At 42.6% G+C, this 14,407-nt stretch overlaps 1 protein-coding gene across 1 annotated transcript in view; it reads right to left on the bottom strand.

Annotated features, from left to right (window-relative positions):
- LOC111177270 (protein CutA homolog) overlaps window positions 1-14,407 on the bottom strand; it is a 17,708-nt gene extending 3,301 nt beyond the window's left edge. Inside the window, exons 1-5 of the mRNA XM_022578885.2 lie at window positions 14,324-14,407; window positions 10,131-10,279; window positions 4,412-4,471; window positions 2,729-2,774; window positions 2,433-2,482 (exon numbers count right to left, since the gene is read on the bottom strand). Coding sequence (XP_022434593.1) covers window positions 2,433-2,482; window positions 2,729-2,774; window positions 4,412-4,471; window positions 10,131-10,279; window positions 14,324-14,392 — 374 coding nt within the window. The 5' untranslated portion in view covers window positions 14,393-14,407. The remainder of the gene's footprint in view (window positions 1-2,432; window positions 2,483-2,728; window positions 2,775-4,411; window positions 4,472-10,130; window positions 10,280-14,323) is intronic.

The following is a 14,407-nucleotide window of genomic DNA, read 5'->3' as shown; positions in this document are numbered from 1 at the left end:
GTTCCCTAAGATGTGAAAGGAAAGGGTTTTATCATCCAGACAGGTGACTTGCATCCTGGCTGCAAGGAGAGTCAACCTGGGTGCTTTGAAGAATACCATATTTGATCCCCATTCCAGATGAATTAGGTCAGAATCTGAGGTGGAGCCCAAATTGGTAATTTGAGAAAGTCTCCATGTGATTATAATATGTAGCCAACATCAAAAATCACTGGTTTAGGGGCTTCCCTGATGGCACAGTGGTTGAGAGTCCGCCTGCTGATGAAGTGGACATGGGTTCGTGCCCTGGTCCGGGAAGATCCCACATGCCGTGCAGCGGCTGGGCCCGTGAGCCATGGCCGCTGAGCCTGCGTGTCCGGAGCCTGTGCTCCGCAATGGGAGAGGCCACAACAGTGAGAGGCCCGCGTACCGCAAAAAAAAAAAAAATCACTGGTTTAGACCAGAGAATCTCAAGCTTTTACTGTGCATAGGAATCACCTGGGGATCTTGTTAAACTGTAGTTTGATTCAGTAGGTTTGGGGTGAGTGTGAGATTCTGCATTTATGGCAAGCTTCCAGGTGATGCCAATTATTACAAAACTACACTCTGAATGATAAATAAGGATTTATACCAGTGGTTCTCAAGTGGAGTCCACTGACCCCTGGGGAACTCCAAGCCTCTTTCAGGAGGTCCATGAGGCCAAAATTATTTTCATAATAATACTGTTATTATCTTTTCATTTATGTTGACATTTGCACTGATGGTACAAAAGCAATGATGGGTAAAACTGGTGGCACCTTAGCATGCATCAAGACAACGGCACCAAACTGTACTAGCTATCACCGTATTCTTCACCACCACGATACTTGCATTTTAAAAAAGCCAAATTCACTTAAGAACATTCTTGATAATGTGGTAAAAATTACTATTTTTATTAAAGTTTGACCCTTGAGTGTGCCTTTTTAATATTCTGTGTGACAGAATGGGAAGCATACATAAAGCACTTCTGCTATATACCTAAGTTCAATGTTGTCTTAAACTTGTCTGACTGAGACACAAGCTAAACTAGACTTTTCCCAAAGAATACCATTTTTACTTTCAAGCCTGAGTAACCATCATTTGTCAGTTTTACAAATTAAGGTTACTCAGGTTTGAGTATTAGGTAGACATTTTCTCAAATATGAACAAAGTGGGCCCATCAATCAAACGAAGACAATTTATATCATTTAATGACAATTTAAAAATTCATGTTTTGGGGGTTGGGGAGGGAAGGACTGGGAGTCTGGGATTAGCAGATGCAAACTATTATATACAGGATGGGTAAACAAGGTCCTACTGAATAGCACAGGAAACTATATTCCCTATCCTTTGATAAACCATAATGGAAAAGAATATGAAAAAGAATATATATATATATATATATATATATATAAAAATGAGTCACTTTGCTATACAGCAGAAATTAAACACAATATTGTAAATTTAAAAAGTCATGTTTTTAAGCAAAAATGAGAAGTTTGGAAAACCTGAATTTATCATCATGAGCTTAAAAGTGTCCCAATATTTAAAGGTGCTTTTGACAAGATCCAGCTCTCTTATTAAGCCAGATTTTGCAAAAATGTAAAATGATGCCATTCTCACTTTTTTGTGTTTTGGAAAATATGGTTACTTTCCATAAAAATACATTACTAGCATACCTTGTTTTATTGCACTACGCTTTATTACAGATACTGTGTTTTTTTAGAAATTGAAGGTTTGTGGCGACCCTGCATCAAGCAAGTCTATTGATGCTACCTTTGCTCACTTTGTGTCTCTGTCTCACGTTTTGCTAATTCTTGCAAAATTTCAAACTTTTTCATGATTATTATATTTGTTATGGTGATGTCATCAGTGATTTTTGATGTTACTATAATTGTTTTTTGTTTTGTATTTTTAAATTAAGGTATGTACATTGTTTTTTTTAGACATAACGCTATAACACACTTAATACGCTGCAGTATAGGTTAAACATAACTTTTATATACACTGGGAAACCAAAAAAAAAAATCATATGTTTTACTTTATTGCGGTGGTCTGGAACCAAAGCTGTCTGAGGTATGCCTGTATTTATGTTAATATGTAATTGTTCTATTACTGTTAATTTAAATGAACTAAAAATACATATTTTTAAAATTTCTCAGCTTTAATTTCTAATACAGGAAACTTTGATATAACCCACATAAACAAAGGTCTTTTGGGTCCTTAATAATTTTTAAAAGTGTAAAGGGATCCTGAGACCAAAATTTTGAGAACCGCTGGTTTAAAACTCACTCACTTTACAGATGGAGAGCCTGAGGGACAGGGCCATACCCAGGGTCACATGGGAGGCTGGTGACTAAGCTCTAGGTATCCTACTTCTCAAGCTCATTTCACTTAGTTCCCAGCATGTCCCGGATGGGAAGAGATTGCACTATTACCTGATGTAGCTGGATAGCATACGGACCTTGGAAGTCTTTGTCTTTATTAACTGTAAAAGAAAAAAAAAAAATCACTGCTTCAGGAGCTCAGCCCCAGCTCTGCAGCTGCTCATTCATCTGGCTGTTTAGGAGACAGCATTCCTCCGGGTCCCCAGGCCCTGTTAGTAGCTTACGAATGAACCTAGGGCATCTTATGTGGGGCAAGAACCTCAGTTAATTGATCTTTGCTAATTTTTAATTGGAACTGTGCTCTCACTCTTTCCCTATCGAGGCCGCATCCCCCTATCCTCACTCACCAGCAGGATTTCAGTGGCTTCTTCTATTTCTCCATTCCAATAGTATCTGGAGAAGAGAATAACAACAAAAAAAATTATCATGCTTACAAGATGAGTTCAGTGAAATAAGCCTGGCCCAATTAGGTGACTTACTAAGGTGGAAACTTTAAAATCTTTCCAAGCCCATATAAAAAAGCCTAGAGTTGGCCAAGGCCCTACAGGTCATCTAGTCTAAACATTCTAATGCACGCTTCTAGCACCTGCCTTAACTTTCCTGGCGGTGAGGGGCTCACCATCTCCTGAAAGGTTTTCACATGAGATGGTTTTTCTTATGGTGTGCCAACATTTGCCACCCAATTGTTTTCCCCAACTTCCACATGAAGAACCACCTCAGGACAGCCCTACAGAAACTCCTATATGTTCTCTCCTCTAAACTGGGCATCTCCAGCTTTTTCAATGCTCATCCCATACTCTTGGCTTCCAGGTACCTCCCCATCCTTCGGACTAGTGCTATCTGTATCACTGACTCTCAAAGCTGAGTGCCCACCAATGGGTAAATGAAGAAGCACAGGAAGATTCAGGGAAGAAGTAAGCCTTATAAAATATGGAAACAGGTCCAAAAGTTAAAAACAAAGTCAGTGACAATGTTTAGAAAAGAGTACGAGAACAGCATCATGGGAAGGGAAAGAAATTCGGCCTGAGAATGCCTATGCTAACCCAGGGCAAATCTAAGATGACTTAGGCCACTGGCCTCATCTCACAGAGCTGTGGTAAAAGGATGAATTACAAGGAAGGATGAACACATGAGGGGAAACAGTAGGCTAAAATTCTGTTCTAGCTCCAAAGCAGTAGCTCCCAGACTGGCTTTATGTGAATCACTTACATAACCTCTTAAAAATTCAGATTCAAGGCCCATCCTCAGGGAGACTGATTGAGTAGATCCAGGAGGGAGCTCAGGAATCTAAAGCATAGCCAAATTTGGGAACTATAGCTATAGGTGATGTGAGCCACTGAGGGAATGACACTGCTGGGCAGGGGAAAGCTTTCATTATATAGCACTTTTCTGTTCTGACCTTTAGAGTAGAGTTATTTCTCTCCCTCCCTCCCTCCCTCCCTCTCTCTTGCTCATCAGGGGAGGAAGGAGATGAGAAACAGGCTGATAAGAGAGATTAAGGCACAAGACAAATCCTGCACAGCCAGTACTGGGATACTGACATATTTTGATGAGGGAAATGGTGCAGACCAGGCTTAAGTAAAGGAGCTGATGAAATGAAAGGCAGACAATACAGAGAAACAGCCTGTCGCATATGCTAAACTCTCAAAGTTTTCCAGAGAATCCAAAAGTAATGGAAATTATAATCTTTGATATCCCTAGTTGGCTTACTCAGGGATGGAATGCCCAGTTTGACTTCTTTGCTAAAAGCAAGCTAATTGATTTAAACAAAGAATGTGCAGACAAGATTCACTGTTCCTAAACTATAGATTTTTTTCTCCCTTCTCTAAACACAGCCTGTTTTTGCTTTTGTTGAATGACATAAACCCACTGGTTGATTTCCTCTGAATAGAAATTGACAGTGAACTATTGATTAATTAAATGCCTTTGAGTTGTTCTTTGACAATTCCCCATTAGTTTAGTGCTCTTTCCACCAGGCAGGACCTGACCTAGCACTCCCACACCCTTCCACTGGCTACAGCAAAACTCACAGTGAGTATGCCTTAGGCAGGATGTTCACAGAGGCAGTCAGCTTCTTATCCAGTATAGCCCTAAAGCAAAGAGAGAGTGACAGTTACTGGGGCAAGTGTCCAGCAGTTCCTGGGAACTACTCAGGAAACCTAATTCTAAATAGATAACCATTTAGAGTGCCCCTCCCAACTCAAACCAACAAGTTTCATAACTACTGTGCACAGAACCTCTGAAGACAGAGTTGTTTATAAGTCCTTCCCTGGGTGGGGAGAGAAGTAGGGAAGCAGCTATGGGAAGGCAGTTTTAAAGGACAGGCCTAGTCTGCTTGGGGAATGGGAATTTATTAGCAATGGACGGAGAACAAAAAGACCTGGATTCCAATCCAGCCCTGCAGTAGGATGGCTGTGTGACCTTATGCAAGCTCTTTCTTTCATTCCAGAAATAAGTATTTGAGCACCTATCCAAGACAGGCACAACCCCCTCACTCAACCTGACTCCTGCTGTACAATCAGAGGATTGGTTCAGTCGGTGGTTTCCAACTCTTTTCACCACCAAAAACTCCTTTTATTATGTCACCTTCTTCTCCTTTTCTCTCTTGGATATGTACAAGGCTGACAGGGTGTCTGACTCCTGCTGTACAGAGGACTGGTTCAGTCGGTGGTTTCCAACTCTTTTCACCACCAAAAAACCTTTTATTATGTCACTTTCTTCTCCTTTTCTCTCTCGGATATGTACTAGGCTGACAGGGTTTCTGGTCTGTAGATATCATGTGACCACATGGAACTGATATAACTCCAAGGGAAAGCAAAAAAAGGCATCCTATCCTATGTCTGTCTTTGGCAAATACAGGCTCTTTTCACGTTTTATTTTTGTGAAGGTTCCTACCACAACCCTAAGAGCACAATTATCATCACCTTTGCAGACCTCTAAAAACTTTCTTTGACAGACCACAGGTTGGAATTCCTGCTCTGATAGTCTGATTCCTGTGCAGAGCCCTGGTGAACACAATAAAAAGTGCCTGAACTAGTACAAGTGTCATAGAAACAAAAGCACCACCAAGTCATCGATGCAAAGAAGTGTCCCCAAGTATCAAACCTCAAGCCCTCGGAATCAGGCAGGCCCTGACAACCCCCTCTCAGGTCTCAGTCAGCCAAGGGGGCCTGGTCTCAGTTCTCTGAAGTGTGTGGCCCCTGCCAGATAACCCTAATCTGAGCCCTGCTTACTGATCTCTCCTTCTCTTGACTGCTGCCAAGAGAACTGACCTACTTTCTCTTCCCCTGAGTTCCAGGCTGAACAGTGCTCTATTTAAGGCTCCACTTTAATGTGGTATTACCACCACCCTCATTCCCTTGGAAAGTTCCAGGTGCTAAATAAATCTGACTGTAAGGAGAGGCACACGGCACAAATTTGTTTAAGCAACGTCTGCAAGTCTCACTCAATCAAATGATCTGCTGAGAAATTACACTTCACTGGTTCTGAAGGTGGCACGCAAACAGAGGGAGTGAGTTAAACCTCTAGAAAAAAATAATCCATTGCCTCACGGGCCTCCAATCTCTTTGGCAGTGTCAACTCCTGAGTAATCACAGCAACCTGTCCTTGGGTAAAAGACTGTAAAGTTATGGAGGGCTGTGTTATTCAAAAAGCTCCTGGGGCCAAACAAACAAATAAAAAACAAACACACACACTAAAGCCCAGCAGTGAGTCACAGACGGAAAGCTCAAGCCCTCATGCTCATGTGAGTAAAGCAGAAGACAGAGCTTCTGGGGTCTCTAGAAACTGCAAAGTTCACAGACTAGAGGCTCACAGACCAGATACATGGTTTGGCTCTCACGGCATTTAAAAAAAAAATCTTGATTTTGCTACCAATATTTACTATCAGGGTATTTCACATTAAAAAAAATACACATTACCTAGCTTCTCACCAAAAAATGAATCTTATAACATTTTGGACCTGTAGTCCTACAAGGTCAGATTTAGCTAGAGCTGAGCAGGGGCTACTCCCTCTAGGCATGACATACGCTTCTCGGGTCAGTTTCCACTGTTCTCCCTCTCAACACCTGGGACGAGTAAGGGTTGCTAACTACAGACATTCTTCAGCGCGACACCCCAGCCCACTTCACTCATTTAAGTTGCCTGCTTGCTTGTGATATCTTTGTCTGTGACCCTGGCCTAATCCAATTCCCTCTCCCTACGTATGAAATCAAAGCCCAGAGAAGGAAGACTTGTCTAAGGTCATATGTGGTGTTGGCAGCAAAAAGGAAACTAGAATCCAGGTCTCCTGGTTCAACATTCAGGTTTTCACCCTAGCCCCAATAAGAGATTTTTCCAGTTTAGAATGTATCTGTCAATGAAGAGCTCTAAGAACACGGCCAGGAACCAGAATGGAACTGAACCAGAACTGAGAGGCAGCAGACTGAACGCTAAAGAGCACTAAAGAAGAAAGAGCACTAAACTGGAGCTGAAAGACCTGGTCCCAGCACTAGTTCCGCAGGCAGAGCTGGGGTTCCTGCCGGCTAACATTTGTGGGGCCCTCCCCACCATGTACCCACTTACTCTCCTTCTACAAACCCTGGAAGCGAACCTATTTGCCTCTCTTCTACCCAAATCATTAACGAAAAATACTGAACATAACAGCTGAGGGGAGAGCTCCACTGCCACATCACTCAGGACTCCAATCTAGACTTCCAGCTCAGCTGGTGGGCTGCACACACACTGCAACCTCCCTTTTACACCCCACACCAGAAACAACAAAACATTTCTTCACCGTGCCAGAGCACGGTAAGAACGCTTTATGTACTAGCAACTAGGAGGAGGCCCTAAAGAAAAAAGGCAGCCCTGAGACATGCATGGGAGCATGTAGGGGGACTTCCTAACTTCAGAGCCTTTGAATCTTTTAAACATTGGCAGTGATCTGGTTTTCTTGGCCTCCAGCAACCTGGAGAATTTTGAAGAATATAAAATTATAATTTTTTCACTAACATAGCCATAGTTTGAATCATATAAGTTGACCATCCTAAAAATTCTTCTTGAGGTGATAAATTATTCTTAGAAACTGATTTTAACTGTTGAATCCTAGATTGTAAAAGTATTTCAAGAACCTTCTTAGTAAGTTTTGCCTACATCTGCTATGTAAATATGTATGCCTATTACTTTATTTCCTTTATTCCTTATTACATTTATACTGTTCCTTTGTAAATAAATGTGCCTTTTTGAACTTGGGGCAGGAGGTGGGGGAGAGAAAATGAAAGCAACAGTTTGAAATCTAGATGTAATGGGAACCAGAGCAGGCAAGAACTTGGAGGCAACCATCAAGGTAAATAGTTGGAATGCCACAGCAGGAGCAGGTAGACCCCCTAAATCTCCCATGGCCCAGGCAACAGTAATGGGATGTTTGATACAGGCAGAGCAGTGAGCATGGGAATTTTGGACAAAAGGCAAAACACTGTCCTAGTGGCCGGTGACAGCCAAGGACAAAAGGGAGAGTACATGCCCAGAAGACCAGTTACTTGGGTACCCCAGCCAGTAGAATGTCCACATGCCCCACACGCACATTGCAGAGTACCACCTAAGGTCAATTCCTCCATTTGTTTCTACACTTCCCCATAAGCATAGCTAAGAAGATGAGAGAGGCTACAATTAAGAATTACAAAGTATTTGAGGAAAGTCAACACCATGAGAGACTAAAATTCAACAACAAAAAAGAATTTACATGAGAAGGATAATTGAAACCAAGATTTAAAAATAAGTACAATTATGTATACTTGAAAATTGCTAAGAGAGTAGATCTTAGAGTTCTTATCACACAAAAAAGTAACTGAGATGATGGATGTTTAACTAACCTTATTGTTGTAATCATTTTGTAATATATACACATATAAAATCATCATGTTGTATACCTTAAACTTACACAATGTTATATGTCAATTATATCTCAATAAAGCTGGAAGAAAATTAAGCATAAAATAAGTGTAATTACTATCCACAGAAAGATAAAGCAAGATCATTGCATTTATAAAACAAGATCAGACAATTACAAAACAAGAGCAGTTGGTTATTAAAAACAATCTGAAATCTTGAAAAGGAAAACTATAAAATTCAGTCTAAAGAAAACTATAAAGTTCAGTCACAGAAAACAAATTCAACATCTATAAGGAGTTCCAGGAAAGCGTGATGCAGATAGAGAGAGTAGAGAGGCTATATTTAACAAAGTAATACTTGAACATTAAGACAAAGAGAAATTCCTAAAAACTAGGAGAAAAACCAGAGAGAAAAAGCATTACCTATGAAGCAATGAGACCCCATTCCTGACCTCTCATCAGCAACCTTGGATGCAAAGACAGTAGAGACCCCTCTTCAAGTTGATACTGATCCATTTACCTGAATTGGCCTTTCAACTACTGTATTTAGAATCCAGGCCTTAGAATCCTTCTCCTCCTGATACCCAACACCTCACAGATGTCAGCTGAAGTTGTTCCCTGACAGGACCCAGAATGGCTAGTCCAGGGGTCCAGAGAGTTCAGCACAGATCCTGGGTATACCGGAAGCACAGGAGGGATTTCAATTCCTAGCTGCTAAATACAATACTAGGTCATATTTCTGGAGTAATCACATGTTCTTTTAGACAAGAGCTGTTCTCCAAACGTAATGTAAATAAGGAAAAAATAGACATTCTGGTTAGGGGCAGGAAAGATGGAATCAAATGCAAAGTTAACCTGGGACCATCAGTTTGGAGGCTATATGCCCCCAAAGACCGAATTCAACACATAAAACACTATAACTTAAGCTATCATCAAACCTCAAGAATGCTGAGTTGTAGAGCAAGAAGAAAGGGAGCCAGGAGCCAAATCCATTACCCCTCAGCCCCACTAACCCGCTTCAAAGCTGCAGCTATAAAGGAGTGAAGGGCAGGGGAGCTTCCCTAGCAGTCCAGTGGTTAGGACTCGGCGCTTTTACTGCCGTGGCCCTGGGTTCTATCCCTGTTCAGGGAACTAAGATACCGCAAGCCTCAAGGCGCGGCCAAAAAAAGAAAAATAAATTTAAAAAAAAGAGAAGTGAAGGGTGGAAATTCAGATACAACAAACATTTTTTGAGCATCTACTACATTTGAGTTACTGGAATAAGGACTGTACATATATCATATAATCCTCTCAACAACCCTGTGAGGTAGGTGGCATTATCCTATTCTATAATTCAGAAAACTAATGCTTAGAGAAGGGAAGCAACTTGCCCGAGGTCACACAGCAAGCGGCAGAGCCAAGATTCAAATTGTTCTGATTACAAGTCCAGTGCTCTTTCCACCACAGCACAGCTGCTTTTAGAAATCTGCCATATACTTGGAATTGGTCTCCTCCTCCTCTTGTCATGGTGGGCACCTCTGGGACTGAGCAAAGACTATCTCCAAAAAGAGAGCTGGGTCAGGAATTAGGACTCTTAAATTCTCAACTTGCAGAGTTCCACTGTTCTCTTATCTTAACACCTTGAGCAAGCCAGCTATCTCTCTGGGTCTCATATCACTTTTACGCCCCCATGCACCACTCAGCATTTTCAGGCCCAGCCGCAGGATCCATCCAAGTGTCATTCAGCCACGCTTCTCATATCACCCCAAGCAGACAGCTGTGTAGTTCATCACTGGACAGATGGGGTTGTCAAAAGCAAGAGAAGTACCCCAAAGTGGCCCCTCTGGAGCATCCTGGTAGCTCCCGAGCCTCCTGGGGCAGCACCTAAGCCCCTTCACCATACCTGGCAATATCTCTGGCAATCTGCTCGTTGGGACAGTTGACAAAAACGATGGAGTAAGTGCCGGAGACATAGCTGCCAGTGACAACTGAAAGGAGCTGCTGGCTAAGGGTCCTGAGCATGGGGTATGTCAGGAAAGAAGCAGTCAGGATCTACACGGTGGGAAAAGAGAAGCACAGATCAGCAGTGACATGGCCAACTCACTATTTGCCAGCTCAAGCAGACTGGAACCAAAGCTGAGCACCATAGTTTCATCCCTATTTCCCATCCACAAAATAATTCCTGGGATCTGTATTGAGTTTTAGTGCTTAAAGTTTTCATGTCTAGATTATTTGCCTCTGCATTTTACAAATGGTAAAAAAAAAGAAAAAAAAATAGAGGCTCAAAAATCAAGAAACTTGCTCAAAATCACACAGCTTTGGGAATTCCCAGGTGGTTCAGTGGTTAGGACTCAGCGCTTTCACTGCCGGGTTCAATCCCTGGTAGGGGAACTAAGATCCCACAAGCCATGCAGTGTGGCCAAAAAAAAAAAAAATCACACAGCTTTTAACTGAAGCCAAGATTAGGAGTCGAGTCTGGATAACTTGAAATCCATTCCTACTGTACAAAACTGCTACTGGAGGTAACGCCAAATGGCATACACTGAACTGCTATCATCCTATGGAGATTATTATGAATGACAAGTTCTTACACCTGTCGATGTTTTAGGGAGTTAATTTCACCTTCGTTCAATTGTGTATGTGCCAGGTGCTACAGGGAGTCTAGTGGAAAAGGAAGGCTGATTCTAAAGCAATGTGACCTGTACTACTGTGACAGACAACTGGAGGGTCCAGGAGGAAGGCTCTACCTGTTGGAGACAGGAAAAGGCTTTGAAAAGAAGGTACTATCTAAGTTGGAACTGAAATAATAAGCAGAATTACAAAAGAGGGAGATATGATAATATGTACAAACTCAAGAGGTATGTAGGGACAGATAAACTATCTAGTCTGCATGGGTCTTAGTCTGTGGGTAAGAGATTGGGAGGAGAATGAGACTGGCTAGAACTATAAGGGGTCAGGCTAAGGAATATAGGGTTCATACTCAAGTGATAAGGTGCTTTTGCAGGTTTTAAAGTAGAAGAGTAATAATATGATCAAGCTGAAGGAGGATGGGGAGTGACCAGAAGGCAGTCTATTCAAAAGGCCATTACAATGTTCCAGGAAAAAGATATTAAGATCTTGAGCTAAGAAAATGGCAGTGACACCGTGAGAGGAAAAGACAGGCAAGATATACTTTTTCTTGCTTTTTTAATGACAAACTTTTAAAATAAGAGGAAATGAAAAGAACTGGACGACATCTTCTATTCCAGGGTTCTTTGCTGGGGGAATACAAAGGAGTCATTAATAGGGATAGAGGCAACTTGCAAGGAGTCCCACTGTGACTCAGGCAAGACTGAACAAGAGCGTGCTTCTCCTGCCTCCCAGCCCGGGGCTCACATCTCGCTCAAATAAACCTCTGTCCTCCCACTCCTACGTTATTGCCCGGCCCTGCCTGGCTCCTACTTCTTGGCAGGGCCTGAGTAGTGTTTTTATGTCTTTAGCTTCAGTTTGACTAGACGCCTGTCTGGGGTGGGTTTCTCATTCCCTCCCACTACCTCCACCAACACCTCCAATCCAACACAGTAGTCCTCTGAACTAAACCAGTGACCACACAAGAAAAAAAGAACCAGGCTTTTCAATGAAGCTTTTGGTGACAACTCAATTAGATTATATAGGGAAAAAATAAAGGCACTAAAGAGCAGGATTTAAATCCTAGCGCCAGTACTGATGCCTGTGGTCTTCAACAAGTTACTTCCTTTGCCTTCTATAAATGTTATCTAGAAACTGGAGATTATGACATCTGTGCTGCCTGCTTCAGAGCTGCCATGGGTTCAAACAAGATAGGAAAAACAATATATAATCACTAATCCAATAAAGGAAGGGACTGTGGTTTGCTCATCACTGTGTCCCCAGGACAGTTCACGGCACACAGCAGGTTCTCAAGAAATAACTTCTAGACTGGTGAATTAGTACACCAGCAAGACGTTGATATTGAGACAAAATAGCTTTGTGAAGTAAGTAGGGCTTTTGGGTCACCCACAGAGCTTTTGGCAGAGAATCGGACAAACTAAAAAACTGTAAGGGGTCAACGACATGACTCTAAGGTGGCTTCCTGTACAGACTCTAAACAAAAGGAGTAATGGTCTGTCCCTCAACCAAAAAAACCATTCCTAAGGAAGATCTAGGGCATTTCGGCCAGCAGTTATCAGTGTAACACTGAGCTAATAGGATTAACTATAAACTCACCTAAAATGCATTGAAACTCTTGTATGAACTCATAGTCAAAAAATACTAAGAGGGGGCTTCCCTGGTGGCGCAATGGTTGAGAGTCCACCTGCCGATGCAGGGGACACGGGTTCGTGCCCTGGTCCGGGAAGATCCCACATGCCGCGGAGCGCCTGGGCCCGTGAGCCATGGCCGCTGAGCCTGCGCGTCCGGAGCCTGTGCTCCGCAACGGGAGAGGCCACAACAGTGAGAGGCCCACATACCGCAAAAAACAACAAAACAAAACAAAACAAAACAAAATACTAAGAGGTACTTTGGGCCCTCAGGTATTATCTAAGATAACCCTTCATTTAACAGATAATGTTACCGAGGCAGAACATACAGAAATTCTGTGACAGAAGCAAGACTTAAATCCAAGACTCCTGCCTCCTTTTCTGGGCTCTCTGAACTGCAAGGAGCACGACTAGGAATTGATACAGTGGGCTTATTTCAGCTTCACTTAATCCAGCGCCTCGCAACTTGGGGCAATTTTTCCCCCAGGGGACATCTGGCAACATCTAGGGACAATTTCGATTGTCATGACTGGGGAGGAGATGCCACTGGCATCTAGTGGGTAGAGGTCAGGACTGCTGCTAAACATCCTTCTATTGTACCATCAATCACACTGAAATACAGACAGTTTACATATGTCTCCCTCATTGGACGTGAGCTCTTTGGCCTCATACATTTCTGTATCCCCAGCATCTTATAACCCCCTGACAAGGAGTATGGGCTTGAGAAATGTTTGTGGACCATATCAACAAAGAATCAGAAGCATGTAAAGGTTGGTTTAGAACCAAAAGTGGACTACAGTATATTAGAAAGTGATATTATATGAATGCAAAATACACACATCACCATATTCCCTAATAGAAACATTATAACGGGAAAAGATTTACTGTAAGTTTATAGCATTTTCATATTTATGTCTTTACTATATACCTTTTCTAATTTTACATTCGTTTAAAATATTTTATGTACCCTTTCAATTATTTCATTCTTTTTTCGTCCTGCAGTATTTGCCTAGCCTTTAAGAGATCATGGTTGACTTTACTATCTGTGTTAAGGCAGAAGGGGCCTCAGAAACCACCCAGTGGTTCTAAATTTGTAATCCATCTAGTTTTAAGGAATCTGTGAATACTCTGAAATTGACATTGTGTTTATACACTTTCCTTGGGTGCAAATCCAGACTTGCACTCACACACATAGACACACACACACAAAATCAAGAAATGTCCCCAAAATGTTGAGCCACCGATTTGTGCCAGTTAATTAAGGGCCAGAGAGGGGAAGAAATCACCAAAAAGTGAGCAGCAGAGCTGGGCTAGACCCCTAGGCTTGTGACCCTCCCACACAGCTCTCCCTTCCACCACCCCCGCACCCCACCCCACTCAGCCCCCACCCACTGCGACCACCAGCACCACTGTAGGGACTCTGTAGCCACTGCCAACCTTAACATTTTAACATACTTCAGAGATGAGAAAACAAAGCCCCCAGAAAAATGAGATGGTAACTGCACTGGAAAGGGGGAAAGAACCTATCATGTGACCCTTACATGAGAACTCACCAGCAGACACCCCTCACCACCCCAAGGACCCTGGCAGTGAAACACAGCCCAGTCACTCCTCCTCACAAGGCAGGGCATAAAGAGGTGCTGGTAATCTTCACATTCACACCACAATCTCCAAGACACAGGGTGATGCCTCCAAGGATTTTACCGTCCACCCACTACCTGCCCACCCCCAGCTCAAAACCCCAGGAAGAGTAAAAGAGAAATGCATGTTCTTCCCTCAATCCCCAGGTTGGAGGTTTAGAGGTGAGAGGGTTCATAGCATTGTAGTGTGGAACACTCACCAAAAGGCATAAAAGGACAGAGGGCCGCGGGTAGCCTGGCCAAGGGCACCGTAAGCCCAGTCTGTCCATGGCGTCGCTGGTAAT

This window comes from Delphinapterus leucas, chromosome 6 (genome assembly GCF_059928025.1).
Source record: "Delphinapterus leucas isolate spDelLeu-1000000601 "Yukka" chromosome 6, BTC_Dleu_Yukka2, whole genome shotgun sequence".
NCBI lineage: Eukaryota > Metazoa > Chordata > Mammalia > Artiodactyla > Monodontidae > Delphinapterus > Delphinapterus leucas.
The sequence above is the reverse complement of the archived record's forward strand: the minus strand, read 5'-3'. Positions and strand labels throughout refer to the sequence as shown.